Source organism: Micromys minutus, assembly GCF_963924665.1.
Source record: "Micromys minutus genome assembly, chromosome: 9".
In the NCBI taxonomy this organism is placed as follows: domain Eukaryota; kingdom Metazoa; phylum Chordata; class Mammalia; order Rodentia; family Muridae; genus Micromys; species Micromys minutus.
The window spans coordinates 21,310,704-21,328,693 of NC_137978.1; the positions used below are offsets into that span (position 1 = coordinate 21,310,704).

Sequence of the window (17,990 nt, forward strand, 5' to 3'; positions counted from 1 at the left end):
ACACAAACAATCAGTGCTGCCGACGAGGCAGAGTGAAAGCAATCACACGGCCGCCATTCGCTTACCGAGTGCTTGAATTCATTTAGTTGTGTTTGCAGGCTCTGTGACCTGTCCAGCTCCTTTTTCATCTCGTGCACGGTCCGTCTGTACTCTGTCACCTCTAGACGCAGGGAGCGGCGCTCTACCTCAGCTGCGTGCAGCCTTTGTGTGAATCCAAATATTTGCTTTTGTAGTGATGCAGTGCTTTTCTGTGGTAAATAAGAATACACTTAGAAACATCCGCTGCTAATTTACTAATAGCAATAAACATTTTACTAAACTAAATGTAACTCGAACACTATACAAAAAAAAAAAAAAAAAAAAACCCTACAAATCCTAAAGTCACTACTAAATGAAATAGCACATACCATAATGGGCATATGGCTGCTCAAACCATATTTCAGAGCCAGTGTGTTCACTTTGTGAAGTCCTCGGGCCAGCCTCTGAACCAGGGAATCTTTTTCCACATATGTTACGCTCCGGCTGCTGTACAGAGGTATGCTTTCCATCGCCAAACTAATTTTATCCATTAGTTTTGCAAAAGAGTTCTTGGCTGCACCTATGAGTAAATGTCCACAAATTCTGGAATTTGGATCTTCAAAGGAAAACAAAAGCATAAAATATGAGTTGCCTCGTGTTGATTTCACAACGTTAGTGGTCACAATCGAATGGTTTCCAGTTACGTCATTCTCGTTCGGTTGCAGTAACCTTCCTGAAAAGTCCTTCCTCATCAAGCCTCAACATGAGAAGCTGAGCCCAGGCAGTGACTCACTGCTGAAGCATGCTGTGCTAGAGACCCTCGTGAGCTCGCAGTCTGACCTTCCCATGGAGCGCCGCCATGACAGCATGCTCTGTTCTAACACTGCATACGGTTTGGCCTTCTACCCGTAATTATGACTGCTTCTGCCCTTGGTGCCATGACACGTACACTCTCAGGCTTGGTACGACTACAGTTATCATCCTGCATCTAATGGACCTGAGGGTCCTGTGTCTGCAGCGCAAGCTGATTACTACCAGATCGTTAGGTCTGTAATTAATAATTATACCTAATGTTGAGAAATAAAATTGTCGCCACTCTTCCTATTAATTGATATGTCAGATAGCTGCTAATAGGCTTACTTACGCCTTCAGGAAAGTTATGTGACTTCATTTCCCTATTCTGAGCAGCTCTTACTCCGTCCTTGTTTAGCCTAGGACATGTGGAAGAGCCATTCTGAGAGATTCTTCAAGTTCAAATCCAGCTCTGTGAGTTCTACATTTCAAAGGCCTCTAATCTACTACGGGTGTAAATTTAAATCTTCTTTCTATCAAAAGCACAATAAAATGTTGGCAATGTTGCAGAATCAAGATGTGTTCATTGTGGACTTACATACAGTTTCCACGGGCATTAAACTGCCTCAGCAATACTCTGCACTGCTCCTCAGGAGCTCGGTGTTCTGAAACTGAACTGTGCTCTATTTGATTCTCTCCCTCAGGGTATAAACAGAAGGATAAATCCTCTGTGCCATGTAGCAGTCAAAACTTGAAAACCACATTGCTTCAGAGTAAGGCATAAAATAAAAATTGCCAATTTGATAAAAGACTAATATTGTACATATAAATTTTACTCTATTAGTTCCCAGCACACTGACTTCAGAGAATATAAGGGAATGTATTTTCATGCTCTATGATACTCACTATAAACATATTCTCCAAGACTGCTATGGACAAAGTCATACAGAGTTTAATTAAAATACATAATTCTTTTGTTAATAATAAGTCATTTAAAAGTAATGAATGATGAAAAAATTTACTAGCACAATTGGATAGCATTCAACACAATGTAGAACCGTTAAGTAAATAACTAACTGTATATTTTAAGTAATGTATTGTTCAGTGAGAGAACAGTAAAATGTTCTCTTAATATTCAATATAACACATCATTTAACTGTCAGTCACACCCTCTGTGTCCTCGGCTGCACTGCACACTCTTATCTGTCCTCTTTTGCTCCCGATGCCCGTCTTCCTCCTGCCAGACTCGCATCTGTGGATATTCTTATAAATTTATTGGATTGATCACATTCCATTATACTTCCATAGCAACTACAACAACACTGAACTCAACAATGCATTCAAAGATACGAAGAGAAAGTAACATGAATCTTCATGTTATATCATTTTAAAATTAAAAAATTCAATAAAAATATTTTTAAGCAAATATAAGATCTATTTTTTAAAGTGATATAAAGGTAATAGCATTTTCAACAAAGAGAGCCTTAAATTTTCAACTACAATTAAATTTTAAGATGTTCTACTTTTATTATACTATATCACTGAAATGTGCTTGGTAGACTTTAACCTCTAATGAAGGAAAAAATTAAATGACAATAAAATCCCACGAGGCATTCTTCTGAATTGTTAAGAAGTTAGGAAAAGGCACATCCTAAGTGTGTGCAGAACATCAAAAATTACAGTCAGAGCAGTAAATAATTTATGTTTGAGAAGCATTTTTACAGTGCAACTCACATTTTATCACATGAAATACAATTGTTTAACAAAGGAAACGATGCTGGAGTGCAGGGTTACATATTTATTTACATGACAGAGAACAAACGTCACTAAGAACCCTCTTGCTTGTCTCTACCGTTTTAAACTTATGCCTGGTTAAAAACGATTTTTAGTTTACATTAAATACATTTGCTAGTCACTTTCCCAACTTAAATAGTGTGACCATATAAGGAAGCAGATCATAGGTTATACAATTACTTTCTCCAGAAGAAATAGATACACTTTCACATCTATAGTTAAAATCTGACAAATTCCTAAGCTGCTGGCTGACCTAGTAAATCTAACCCTGGAGGTTACAGGGCGCCCGAGGGGACAGAGAGCTACTTTGGGAGTCCCCAGCTTGATTTTTATTTGCCATAAAAAAATTCAGACCTGGATAACATATCCATGATGTTATGTGTAAGAAAACTAGATGTCATTAGAAAACAATACAGAAATCTATTACTAGTAAAAATACAATCACCGCATAGAAAACTAAGTGTGTACAGTGTATTTTCTAATTAAAATGAAGCTTTTCCACTCATAGTGAAAAAAAACCCTTCAAGCAAAGAGTAATAGTGAATTAACAATAAAGTATATAAAGGCATCAATGATAAATAATATTAATAATGTCAGAAACATTATTAATTTAACATTTTCTATACAGGTCAGGCTTGCCTTGAGATCTTCCTGCTTTTGCCACAAAGCTGCTGATTCCATAGGTGTATAAAACCTGGCCTGGCTAACCTCTTTGATCTTTAAAATACAGTAATAACTTTTTATTAACAGAAATACAAATTCTAAATGCTTTGACATTTCTAAATATGAAACTTCAGTCTTGACTTGAACACAATTAGGCTTCTGAGTTTGGTCCTTTTTAGCTGTGACTTCTAGAAAGTTTACTAAACTATGCAATGAGAAGTAAACTGGTAGCAACTTACTAGCAAGGGTGTGTTGGGGTCAACTGCCTTCAAGACAATCCAGATGTCCTTCTTTAATGACAGGAAAGATGTGTAATGAAATGGACAGACACTTGTGTCCACCTACCCTTGGGTGTGAAACCAAATCAAGTACAGTTGTTTCTAATGATGCATTTTTACCTCACACCAGTTATGCCAAAAAGCTCAGCTACCTGTATCCTAGCAATGATTGATGTTTCAGCCCTTCAGTAAGCAGAGCATCCTCCCCTGTTTGAGGTAAATGATCTCTTGCAGGCACACCATTTGGATATATAGGAGAGGTCATTCATCTCAAGTGGGCAAGTACTATCACAAAAGCAAAAAGGTGGCCACCTGTCCAGTTTTTATAGAGGCAACATAAAAACTGTGGACTCTGTCTACTGCTTATAAATACATCATCAAAGTTTATGAAAGTAGTGGTCAAACACTGTAAGCGCTTTCTAAAAAGTGGCTTCATTTCAAGTTCTCCTTATCAAATTTCCAGTTTCATGAAAAGGTAAAAAATAGTGTTAATTCCATTAAGGCATCACTATTCAAGACAGAGATAAAACAAACTACCTTTATAGGACATTTACATATTCAAAAGCAAGTTACTTTTATCTGTAACAAACATATTAGCTAGGAAATCCTATTAGTCAATGTCTTCATTAAGGCTACTATTGCTACAATGAAACACCTTAACCAAAAGCAACTCAGGAAGGCAAGGGTTTACTTCACTCACACTTACATGTAACAATACATCATCAAAAGCAGTGAAAGCAGAAACTCACAGAGGAACTGAGGCAGAGGCCATGGAGGGGTGCTATTTATGTGGTTGTTCCCCATGGCTTGCTAAGCCTTATTGTATTACAGAAACCAGAACTACCATACCAAGGATGGTACCACCTGCACTGGGCTGTGCCCTCTCATATTAATCACTAAGAAAATGCCCTACAGGCTTGTGTGCAGCCTGAACTTATGAAGGCATTTCCTTTTTTTTTTTAATTGAACAACTTTATTTTAAAAAACAAAGATAAATGTACAGATTTTAAAAGCATTTTTGCATAAAACTATATGAATACATTTTTGTCAGTACTTGATTTTTTTAAAGGTTTGATAGTATGCCTTAAAATCTTACTACTTACAATGAGCATAAAGTACATGTAAAAAAAAAGATGTAACCTAGAATTAATCAATGTTTTCTTGCTGTGTAAAGATTAAGCATAATGATTTATATTTGGGGGGGCCTTTGGTTTTCTTGAACTTCATATAGTCTGTGAGTTGTTTCTGAGCTGTTCAGAACTTTCTGGGGTTAGTATCCAATTATCAGTGACTGCATATTATGTCTGTTCTTTTGTGACTGGGTTACCTCACTCAGGATGATATTCTCTAGATGCATCCATTTTCTGAAGAATTTCATTAAGTCATTGTTTCTGATAGCTGAGTAGTACTCCACTGTGTAAATGTACCACAATTTTTGTATCCATTCAACTACTGAAGGACATCTGGGTTCTTTCCAGCTTCTGGCTATTGTAAATAGGGCTGCTATAAACAGTGTGGTGCATGTGTCTTTGTTGTATGTTGGAGCATCTCTGGGGCTTATGCTCAGAAGTGGAAAAGCTGGGTCTTCAGGTAGTACTATGTCCAATTTTCTGAAAAACCACCAGACTTTTTTCCAGAGTGGTTGTACCACTTTACAACCGCACCAACAGTGGTGAAGTGTTCCTCTTTCTCTGCATCCTCACCAGAATCTGCTGTCATCTGAATTTTTGATCTTGGCCAATATGACTGGTGTGAGGTGGAATCTCAGGGTTGTTTTGATTTGCATTTCCCTGAGGGCTAAGGATGTCGAGCATGTCCTTAGATGCTTCTCCACTATTTGACATTCCTAAATTGAGAACATTTTGTTTAGCTCTGTACCCCAATTTTTAATGAGGTTGTTTGATTCTCAGATTCCTTTCTAATTTGTATACCTTTGATTTCCTTTTGTTGTCTAATTGCTCCAGCCAGGACTTCCAGTACTAGGTTGAATAGGTAGGGGGAGAATGGGCAGCCTTGTCGAGTCCCTGATTTTAGTGGGATTACTTCAAGTTTCTCACCGTTAAGTTTGATGTTGGCTATTGGTTTGCTGGATATTGCTTTTATTGTGTTTAGCTATGAGCCTTGAATTCCTGTTCTTTCCAAGACTTTTAACATGAAGGGGTATTGAATTTTGTCAAATGCTTTCTGAGCATCTAGTGAGATGACCATGTGATTTTTTTCTTTGAGTTTGTTTATATGGTGGATTACGTTGATGGTTTTCTGTATATTAAACCATCCCTGCATCCCAGAGATGAAGCCTACTTGATCATGGTGAATAATCCTTTTGATGTGTTCTTGGATTCGGTTTGCAAGGATTTTGTTGAGTATTTTTGCATCAATGTTCATAAGTGAGATTGGTCTGAAGTTCTCTTTCCTTGTACGGTCTTTTGTGTGGTTTAGGAATGAGGGTTATTGTGGCCTCAAAAAGTGAGTTAGGTAGTGTTCCACCTGATTCTCTTTTGTGGAATAGTTTGGAGAGTATTATTATAAGGTCATCAATAAATGTCTGATAGAATTTTGCACTGAACCCATTTGATAACTGCTTCTATTTCTTTAGGTGTTATGGGATTATTTAGATGGATAACCTGGTCCTGGTTTAACTTTAGTACCTGGTGTCTGCCTAGGAATTCATCCATTTCCTCCAGATTTTCCAGCTTTGTTGAGTATAGGCTTTTATAGTAGGATCTGATGATTTCTTAAATTTCCTCAGTTTCAGTTGTTATTTCTCCACTTTCCTTTCTGATTTTGTTAATTTGAACACTCTCTCTTTGCCCTCTAGTTAGTCTGACTAAGGGTTTATCAATCTTGTTAATTTTCTCAAAGAACCAGCTCTTGGTTTTATAGATTGTTTGAGTGGTTCTTTTTGTTTCTATTTGGTCAATTTCTGCTCTGAGTTTGATTATTTCTTGCCATCTACTCCTCTTGGGTGTATCTGCTTCTTTTGTTCTAGAGTTTTCAACTGTGCTGTCAAGTTGCTAGTGTATGCTCTCTCCAGTTTCTTTTTGGAAGCACTCAGAGCTATGAGTTTTCCTCTCAGTGCTGCTTTCATTGCATTCCATAGGTTTGAGTATGTTGTGTTTTCATCTTGATTAAATTCTAGAAAATCCTTTATTTCTTTCTTTATTTCTTCTTTGACCATGGTATCATTTAATAGAGTATTGTTTAGTTTCCATGTGTATGTGGGCTTTTTGTTGTCTTTGCTGTAATTAAAGACCAGCCTTAGACCATGGTGATCTTATAGGATGCATGGGAGTATTTCAATTTTCTTATATCTATTGAGGCTTGTTCTGTGACCAATTATATGGTCAATTTTGGAGAAAGAGCTGTGAGGTGCTAAGAAGAAGCTGTATTCTTTTGTTTTAGAATGAAATGTTCAGTAGATTTCTATTAATTCCAATTGGCTCTTAACCTCTGCTAGTTTCACTGTATCCTTGTTCAGTTTCTGTTTCCATGATCTGTCCATTGATGAGAGTGGAGTATTGAAGTCTCCCATTATTATTGTGTGGGGTGAAATGTATTTTTGAGCTTTAGTAGGGTTTCTTTTATGAATATGGGTGCTCTTGTGTTTGGAGCATGTATGTTAAGGATTGAGAGTTCCTCCTGACAAATTTTCCCTGTAATGAGTAAAAAGTGTCCTTCCTTATCTTTTTTGATAACTTTTGGTTGAAAATCTACTTTATTCGATGTTAGAATGGCCACTCCTGCTTGCTTCTTAGGGCCATTTTCTTGGAAGGTTTTTTCCCAACCTTTTACTCTGAGATAGTGCCTGTCTTTGTCTCTCAGATGAGTTTCCTGTATGCAGCAAAATGTTGGATTCTGTTTATGTATCCAGTCTGATAGCCTATATCTTTTTATTGGGGAATTGAGTCCATTTATGTTAACAGATATTAAGGAATAGTGGTTGCTGTTGCCTGCTATTTTTGCTTTTGGAGGTAAAATTGTGACTGTGTGTCTTCCTTCTTTTGGTTTTCTTGCTTAGGTATTTTCTTGTTTTTATTAGGATGTTGTTTCCCTCCTTGTAATTGGTTTTCCACCTATAATTCATTGTAGTGCTGGGTTTGTGGTCAGATATTTTGTAAATTTAGTTTTGTCCTGGAATATCTTGGTCTCTCTATGTATGGTGATTGAGAGTTTTGCTGGGTATCGCAGCTTGGGCTGACATTTGTGTTCTCTTAGGGTCTGCATGATGTCTGTCCAGGATCTTCTAGCTTTCATAGTCTCTGATGAGAAGTCGAGTTTGATTCTGATTAGTCTGCCTTTATATGTTACCTGACTTTTTTCCCTTACTGCTTTTAGTATTCTTTCTTTGCTTTGGGCACTTGGTGTTTTGACTATTATGTTTCAGGAGGAATTTCTTTTCTAGTCCAACCTATTTGGAGTTCTGTAGTCTTGTTTTATGCTCATTCTTAAGGGTAGGGAAGTTTTCTTCTATGATTTTGTTGAAGATATTTACTGTGCCCCTTGGTTGATATTCTTCATCTTCTTCTATTCCTATTATCCTTAGGTTTGGTCTTCTCTTTGTGTCCTGGATCTCTTGGATATTTTGGGTTAGGAGCTTTTAGGCTTTTGCATCTTCTCTTACTGTCTTGTCTGTGTTTTCAATGTTGTCTTTGGCCCCTGAGATATTCTCTTCCATCTCTTGTAGTCTGTTGGAGATGCTTGCATCTGTGACTCTTTTTTAGGTTTTCTACCTCCAGGGTTTTCTTTTATAGTGTTTTCTTTATTGTTTCCATTTCCATTTTAGATTTCTTCATCTCTTTGGTTTTGTTTTTCTCTAATTCTTTGATTTCTTTGAGTGATTTTCTTGTTTCCTCTTTAAAAGCTTCTATTTCTTTGTGCTTTTCCTCCTATTCTTGTTTAAGGATCTCTATCATCATCATAAGGTATGATTTCGGGTCTGAGTCTTCTTTTTCTGGAGTGTCTGGCATTCCGCTGTTTGCTGTGATGGGAGAGCTGGGTTCTGGTGTTGCCAGGTTGTCTTGGTTTCCATTGGGCAAGTTCTTTTGCTTTCCTCTTGCCATCTTGTTGTCTGTGATTATACATGGTCTTGTTGTCAGTGATTGGTTCCCATCTCTCCCGTGTACCTTGCTTGTGTCCCAGGATCTCCACTGTTCCCTGTGGAAGATGTCCTGAGCGTTTGGTCCACATGCACGGGCCCTCCGGTTGGAAACCGAGTCCCTATGACAAAGTTCCTGCTCCCCTGAACCAATGGGGTGGGGGGTGCACTTTCCACGCGCTCGACCCAGAGATCTCTGCACCCTGGTTACTCCCAGCGCAGTCTCACCAGGCCTGCGTCCCTGGATCTCCACTGTTCCCAGTGGCAGATGGCCTGAAGAGGCATTCCCTTAATTGGGGCTCTCTTCTTATAGATACCGTTTGTCAAGCTGACACGAAAACTATCCTGATGTAAACCTGTAAATGAATGTAATTTCATGACAAACTTTGTATTTCTTTATAAAGGGTATTGCATCCTTGAGAACTGGAGTTACAGACTGTTGTGACTCAGCTTGTGAGCACTGGGAATCGATCCAGCAAAAGTCCTCAGAAAGAGCTGCCAGCGCTCTTAACCCCTGAGCCATCTTGCCAGCCCAAAGTTTCGCTTTTTAAAGTAATAGGGACCCTTTTTTTGTTTTGTTTTGTTTTCTGGCCAAGAGTTTTAGAAGCTTGAACAGTAACAGCCGAGCCAGTGGAAAATGCCGTGTCTCATTTGGTGATATATGTGTTTTAAAAATCTGTTTTGGACAGAGTTAACCTGAATAGTCTGTTCTTCTCTACCATGTATGAAATTTACTATAAGCCATGATTCCCCAGCGTTTACAGTTTGCTGTTTTCCTATGACTCAGGCTGTGTGTATTTGTGTGCATGTGTGTGTTAGAAACGTGTGATGCCAACTGGCTTTCCTAAGTCGGGATCAATGCTCACGTGCTCTGGTTGAGCTACATAGTAGACTGGAAATAGTAATTATGCATCCTCAGTAAAGTTAGTGTAACCCTGCTAAGACTTTCCTGCTCTGTGAGGTACATGCACAGAAGAAAAGATAATGCGAGATATAATTTAAAATTTAAAGACAGGTCAATATAAATGAGAATCATTTCATTAAAATTTCAGGTATGTAAACCTAGGCTCCAGGAAGTGTATGATTCTCGGGTTATTTTTAGGTGTGGCCACTGATGTTGGTAAGCCATGAGCATACTTAATGCATTAGCAGAACGTTAGCATGCTGGGATTGAAACAGATAAAATTAAAACTTTAATCATTGAAAAAATAAAATTAAGATATAATAAATGAAGTCTCACAAACATGTAAGATACATAATTTTAGATAAATATATCGTATTTTTTTTAGATTCCTTTAGGATGTCTCAAACAAAATTATATTAAAAATATTGGTTTTATAGGTTCAAAGCAAATATGTAGGCTTTTGAAAGAACATAATGATAGGTTTTAGATTAGTATAATAAATAGGTATGATAGCCAGCCATATTATTTTAAATTAGCTTTAAAGTTAGTCAATGGGTTTTACTATGGCAAGTTCACATGCATATGTAACGGTGCTCTGCCTTATTCCCCTCTCAGTCTTTCCTGGTCCTTGCCACACCCTTTCCTGCTGGCCCACCTCTTCTCAGATCTGTATATGAGAGAATAAATTTTGTATTTGTCTGTCCATTTCCTGTACATATCACAATATCTCTTTTTCACAGTTAAAATAATTCCATTTTTTGTATTTCCAAATCTTTTTTTTTTTTTTTTTTTTTTGTATTCCTCTGCTGATGGGCATCTAAGCCTTCTCTGCAGTGAACAGTACAGCAATGGCAGGTGTGTGATTGTCTCTGTGGGGAAGCTGCTCACTCGGCAGTTCTATTTGTAGCTTTTTCTGAATTCCAAAGTGAGCAGCTCAGTGTTTACATCATTAAATAAATTTTTAACAATCTTTCTGTGGCTAAGTAAAAAGCATACATACTTTCTTCCAAGATTACTAAAACTTGCACCATAAGGAATTCCTGGGCATTTGTTCTTAAGTATATTTTGCGAAGACATAAGAAGCGGCCATACCTGTTTTACTAATGATTTCCTGCAGCTCAGCCATAGAACTGGTAACTGCACCTAGAAGGTCAGAACTGGTAAGCCAAGTGAGCGCCTGCAAACAGCGTAACTGTTCCCTTTGAAGTTCTGCAGAGACATAAGTGCCCATTATAAAATACCATGAGTTATTAAAAATCCACATTTATATTTCATAGTAGTATTCAGCTAGTTCCTTAAATTGGACTTTGTATGCCTACTTGATGTTTCGAGCATAAAATATCCAGTTATTGATAAGCAGAAACTGGCCCAGAAAGCTCTGAATACCCAAGAAAATTTACAGACCCTATGAAGCTCAAAAAGAAGGAAGGCCAGAATGTGGATGCCTCAGTCCTTCTTAGAAGGGAGAAAATACAAGCACAAATAGAGGAGCAGGGATTGAAGAAAAGATCATTCAGAGACTGTCTCACCTGGGGATCCACCCCATATGTAGCTACTGAACCGAAGTACTATTGCTGATGCTAAAAAGTGCTTATTGGCAGGAGCCTGATATAGATGTCTCCTCAGAGGCTCTGCCAGAGCCATAATGATACAGAGGAGGATGCTTGCAGCTAATCATCAGACTGAGCACAGGGACCCCATTGGAGGAGCTAGAAAAAGGACTGAAAGAACTGAAAGAGTTTGCAACCCCATGGGAAGAACAACATTATCAATCAACCAAACCCTCCAGAGTTCCCAGGGACTAAAACACCAAACACTGAGTACACATAGAGAGACCCGTGGCTCCAGGTGCAGTGTCTGGCATCAATGGGAGGAGAGGCCTTTGGTCCACTGAAGGGGAATGCCAAGGTGCTGACGTGGAGAGGGTGGTTGGGAGAGGGAGCACCTTCATGGAAGCAAGGGGACAGGGAGGGGGGATGGGAGTGGGAGAAAGGGGATAACATTTGAGGTGTAAATACAGAGAATATCCAATAAAAATGACAAAAATTGAAAATCTAGTTCTATCTGGTTGACCTAACATTAAATAACAAGCATCTAAAGAAGACAGGCATTTCCTTTGGTCTTTGATTTGTTACAATAGCCTGATTCTTAGCGGCTGTGTTGTTTGGGGGTACAGTGGCAGAACACTTGCTTGGTGTGAGGCCAGCCTTAGTGTTCATCCCCAGGCATGAAATTTTAAAAGTTAACAGCTAAATCTACTGTTTCCTCAAAAATAGTAAAACATTCCCAAAAATGCCAGTTGAAAATTCATGTTTGCACCATTTTTGAACAACTCTTTTAGATATTTTAACGTTCATAATTTTATTCTTATTTTATGGAAAGCATGGAGAACTTGTTCTGAAATTTTTTAAGTGTCTGATTTGGATTGCTGTAATTGAAAAACTGATGCATAAACTCCCCACTCTACTGTAAAAATAATCAAATGCAATAAAACTAGACAATACTGAAATTATACATGTTTGCTTCTTAATATCATTTACAAAAAAATCAAGGCTAATTTACAAAAATAAACATTTATATACATATACATCTGAAGATATACTGGACTGTATTACATGATTTAAAATATTATATAATTCTTTGAAGGTTTTATGTAATAACCAACAAGACACACTGTTTTTCACTTACACATAACTTAGATTTTTAAAAGCACAAAGACTCTTACTTGGAAATTTTCGCTTGTCTTTGGGCTCCCCGGTACACACTAGCATGCCTATGCCTTCTTTACAACTTTCCATCCAGGTGAAAAGAAAGGCACAAGTTTGGCCCAAAAACTTGAGCCTGTTTGCTGCCAAGATTGCAATCACGCCTTTCCGGAACACACGGATCAATCCTTTGAATGTTTTTTTCTTCATTTTGGCTTCTTCTTGTTTCTTTTCATCTGCCACTGACAATGCCTGGGCTAAGGTTCTAATTTCCAGTTTGAACAGTTCCAAGCTATTAACCTGCTCCTGGAGAAAGTCTCTCTGTGTGGACAAGGCGCATGACCTGCTGTAGAGGGGACAGAGCGCACCAGCCAGCAGCGCACACGCCGCCAGCAAGCATGTCTGTTCCCTCTGAGTTCTGGACAATGTGGTTTTCAAATGTGAATTCTCGAGAACCAGTTGTTCGTGGGAGTTCTCAATACGGCTTAATTTTTCCGTGTTTTTTTCCGCAATTTCTTGAAATTTCTATAAAAGAAGTCAAAACATATATATAATCGTGAAACACAGAAAGAAATATACTTTTGATGACACTACAACTTCCCTTCAAAACATGTTATGTAATATCTAAGTTTACAACGGTGAGCCTGACAGGTTTGAATGTGTATGCTGACCTTGAAAATCTCTTACACGGAAGCTTCGCATAAACTGTGACACATCAATTTGAGAGTATTTAATGAATTTACTGTGCACTTGCATATAAATATACATAGGTAGAAAGGGGAAGAGCACTGACTGCTCTTCCAGAGGACTCAGGATCAATTCCCAGCATCCATATGGCAGCTCACTACTGTCCATAACACCAGGAACTGACACCCTCACACAGGCTTACCTGCAGGCAAACCACCAATGCCCATAAAATAAAAATCAGTAATTTATTTTAAAAAGAGAGAAATGAGCTTTCTGGGCCTAATCTTTCCTTTCCACTCCTCAATAATTATTATTTCCCCTTAAGTAGAAATCACACTAAAAACTGGGGTTGTTATAGTAAAAGATATTACTGTTGCCGAAATAAATGGCGTAGAATTAGTGATGCAAGAGACAGCAGTCCGTCTGCTGCCGTTTCTGACGAGGAGAAACTGGAGCAGAGTAGAACCTAAGTTCCCAGGCAGAGCAGCACGCAGCAGCTCCAGAGAGGGAGAAAAGGACAGTCGTGAACTGGGCCTTTGTAGCTCTCTAACCTGTTTTCCATAATTAACATTCCTAGAACTCAAAATTTAACTTGGAACCAAAAATAAACATTAACTGGAAGAACCATATTCCCATGGCTACAAATAAACTGGCCACCTATGAGCTCTTTTGTGTAATCATTCTGGTTTGGGAGGGAAAAGAGTAAGGGTTTTAAACTAATGGGTACCACTTTACTATTCATTTATCATTCAATAAATATTATAGATTACGCACTAAGTTTAATTCGCTATGACAACAGATGTCGATCATTATTATGGTGCAATGTTACAGCAGGTACAGGCCGAGTTGTCTGAGCACCAACAGGCACTTGACAAAATGATACTGACAAGCTTTTGGAGAGATACAACAGTTAAAGGAGAAGAAGGATTGAGACAGACAAAAGGGAAAAATTTAAACCTACACCATTAATAAGGAGGCTAGATAATAGCAGCCTTTTAATAATTTAATCTAACCTTTCAACCAACCATGATTTAACAGCTACAGATACATTTTTATTTTCAAAGTGAACCATCATGACACAGCCGTGAAGCTCTTTGTCTTTGAGCAAACTAAGGGGGCTCAATTCTAGCAGGATAGTCATTTAGAAACAGAGACGTATCATCCTCAGTATCAGCGTGGCAAAGTCAAGTTCTGTCTTCATAACGAGAATCCTCCAGGGACATTAAAGGGACTATTTCTCTTTGTACTACTGGTTTAAACTGTACTGTGTGAAAAATTTAAAGTTGATCTTTGGGAGAGGTATATGATGTCTTATTTAAGAGTTGCCCAGTGAACACCCAGAAGAACAAAAGGCACTTGTAAAATTCACGTTGGCAGGAGCAGCTCAAAAGATGTCAGTATCTAAGGCAAGTCATACAAAGGCTCAGCCGCAGTGCAAGGTGTGGTGTGCAGTCTGCCATGGGTAACTTCAAGCTAGCAGACACGACAACCAAGGAAAAGAAATCCTAGGAGATAGTCCTGCAAAGACAAAGAGTGGAAGGAGACACTCAGAGGCACGGTGAAGCAGAGAAAGCAAAAAGAAAGAAAGAAAAAATAAGTCACTGTTTGAAGAATTTAATTTATTGCATGTCCTCTTTCAGTAAAGGAAAAACTAAATTTTAGAAATGCAGTTTCTAATGAATGGGACTGGAAATGCGAGGTAGCTCGCAGAATGGAACTATCAAGGGAGGTGACCCAAGCCCAGAAAGACTAATACTGTACTAAACTTTCTCACAGGCCCAGAAATCCATCAATGTAATGCACTGTATGTATAAACAAACTCAAGAAAAAAAAAAAAACCACATAATCATCTCACTTGATGGTAAAAAAGCCTTTGACAAAATATAACACCCCTTCATAGTAAAAGTATTGAAGAGATCAGGAATTCAAGCCCATACCTAAATATAATAAAAGCAATATACAGCAAACCAATAGCCAACATCAAACTAAATGGAGAGAAACTTGACGCAATCCCACTAAAATCAGGGACAAGACAAGGCTGTCCACTTTCTCCCTATCTATTCAATATAGTACTTGAAGTTCTAAACAGAGCAATCAGACAACAAAAGGAGATCAAAGGGATACAAATTGGAAAGGAGGAAGTCAAGATATCACTCTTTGCAGATGATATGATAGTATATTTAAGTGACCCAAAGAATCCATGAGGGAATTCCTACATCTGATAAACAACTTCAGCAGGCTGGATAGAAAATTAAACAAATCAGTAGCATTCCTCAACTCAAAGGATAAACGAGCTGAAAAGAAATTAGGGAAACAGCACCTTTCACAATAGTTGCAAACAATATAATATATCTTGGTGTGACTCTAATCAAGCAAGAGAAAGATATGTATGGCAGCCCCTAATTTAGGACTTTTAGATTTGAATGTTTCAGTTGCTAATGACTGTAGAGGCCAGGAAGCTAGGAGCAGGACCAGCAAAGGGGGAAAAGAAGGCACAGGCAGTAGAGGAGGCCAACACTGGAGGCAGGACGGTTTGAGCAGGGATGGGAGTTAAGGGACAGCAGACAGAGGAGACAGAAGGATACTTAGGTAATTTCGTATCCTGCATAGATGGGCAATGCTGTTTCCAGAAGCTGTGGTACCAAATAAGGGCTCCCTTCCCCCCACGGTGAACTGTTAATGAGGGTGACCCCAAAGGACACAAAAAGAATACCAGCTATTACCTTTGTTCATCATTGCCTACCACAACTAGTGACCCTATTACTAAAGACAGTAGACACTTTGGTTGCAAGACATCAAAAAAATCATACTGGAAGTGAAATGAAGGCCCCCTGCCCCTGCTGGATAGCTTTCATAGAGCCAGAAGGTGCTATGCAGGCTGTTGGGAGAGAAAAATCAACACTGGTCTCACTCAGCTGTGAACCCTGCAAGGTGTACTACCAAACTGCTAGGGTGAGACAGAGCTGCAGGCACAACACAGCCACTTTCTGCTTAGATCTGGGGCCCAGTCCACTGAAGGGAATCCATGCCCAGTACTGCAAATCTAGTCTCATTAGCTGGGAGGTCACAGGCCCCAGGTAGGGGCATGTGGAATCTGGGGCGTGGAAGTGGGGATCACAGCTACTAGTATTGCTTTGCTAAATAGACATGGTCTCAAACTGCCTTCCAAATATGTATGTTTCTACCCACAGTGCTTCTCTCAGTCTTATTAAGGACTGTTGTTTGCTGTGGACAATAGTCAATGCAAAGACTCATAACTGATAAAAACTGTTGAGAAAGCATGATTGCAAGACATTTATATCACCTACCCCCAAGCTCAAGAAACATTACAGAGGAGGGAGTAGAAAAACTGTAAGAGTCAGAGATGTGCGAGAATGCCATGAAGTACTGTCTGCCCCCACAGCATGGTTACCGCACTCTCTGACCCACGGCGGTTACCACCAGCACAGGAACTGCACACAATCGATACTTCAGCAGCAGCATCAGGGGAGTGGTTCAGGGGGCCCCACCTCCGCCTGAGAGGCTGCTGGGGGTTCATGATTGCTGGTGAAGGGGAAGCATTTTCTTTAGTATTATAGTTACTAGTAAGTTGCTCCAGTAAATAACCTCCCTACCCATGCTAAACAAACAACGCCAATTTAAACTTATAAATTCATGAAAAGGTAGAAAGGAATGGATAGAGGGGTAGGTGGATGGATGGATAGATGGAGGGACAGTTTAACAAGTGAGCAGAAAAATGAAATAGGGCACCAGGGAAAAAAATGACCAAACATGTAATTAACATCTATGGAATTGTCAAAGAGTAAAATAAAGAAACATTAAAGGTATACCAATATCAGAAGGGAGGGGAGAAATAGTTCTCCCTCCTTCTGTAGCACAGTTTAATTGTTATTTTATCTACTCCAAATTGTCCTTTCCTAAGACTTGGTCTAGTCACATCTATGGTAGAAATGATAAGAAATGAGGGATGAAGAAATAAAAGTATTGTGTCCTACCTGCACCCACATCTTCACTGATGATCAACCTGTGGCAGGGTTAGCCTACAGTGTAACTGAACTATGTCCCATGGCTCCACATAAATAATATTAGTAAAGTATGCAGTGCCCCAGAAGGAAAGGCTGTTTAAAACACACAAAAACATCTGAGCAGTGGTGTGTACAGGGACTGATTCCATGAACAAGCAGGTTACTAAGCAATATCTAAGAAAAGACAGTGTCACTCTGGGTGTAGTAGATGAATCAGAAATGTGAGCATTTGATAAAACAGTCAGAAGGCAAGACACAGTACTCTGTGGAGGTACAAATAATTCTACATGCCTAGAGAGAAGGCAAGGGTGGGAAGCTGAGCAGTTACACAGCTGTTGCTAAAATTAAAGGAGAAAAGGCACAAGATAAGACAAGGCCTATGATTGGACAAGATAAAAAGATAGGCAGGAACAAAGTTTTGGAAAGGGGAGAGAAGCCAGAGGAGGGGGAGGCAAAATGGAGGATGAAGATGACCCACCTCCCACCTCTGCATGCCTCTGTATAGCCACAGGTAGTTATGAATATCGTATAATGAACGGATTATTACAGGACTACCTAGGTGGGCAGATTATATCATATCAATTGGCTCTGAGTTTGTGTGTGGATGTTTTGTGGAGTGTAAATTTATTGAGAAAATCTGAGATAAAACTATTGTTTAATTACAAGTTTCTGGAGTTTCGAATTTGTCTGGCTGGTGGAAGTTTTATCGGTGACCAAAGGGGTGGTTGTAGGGAATGTGAATAGAGTCTATGACAGGAAGCTGCTGAGAACTCTACAGTCTTGATTTTACTGGGGCTACAGGAAATGTGAGCAGAGTTCCTGCTGTCAGAGAGACTAACAAAGAAGGCAGCTGCCAAGACAACTGGCCACCACTGAGATGAATAAACTCCAATAATGTCATATGGCCAGGTATAGTAAGGGCTTATTCGTCTCCTATATAATATTTACTGTAACACACAGCATGTGCTCAGAAACTTGTATGGGAAGCTAAGGAATTTAACTCCATCAGGAAAGTTGTAGGAAGACACA

The 17,990-nt window shown here is 38.9% G+C and overlaps 1 protein-coding gene across 1 annotated transcript in view; it reads right to left on the reverse strand.

The window, feature by feature from the left end:
* Positions 1-17,990, reverse strand: part of CCDC171 (coiled-coil domain containing 171) — a gene marked incomplete at its 3' end in the record, with an annotated part of 277,402 nt that overhangs the window by 136,564 nt on the left and 122,848 nt on the right. The window contains exons 17-20 of the mRNA XM_080920918.1: positions 12,270-12,774; positions 10,637-10,753; positions 408-634; positions 66-248 (exon numbers count right to left, since the gene is read on the reverse strand). Coding sequence (XP_080777044.1) covers positions 66-248; positions 408-634; positions 10,637-10,753; positions 12,270-12,774 — 1,032 coding nt within the window. The remainder of the gene's footprint in view (positions 1-65; positions 249-407; positions 635-10,636; positions 10,754-12,269; positions 12,775-17,990) is intronic.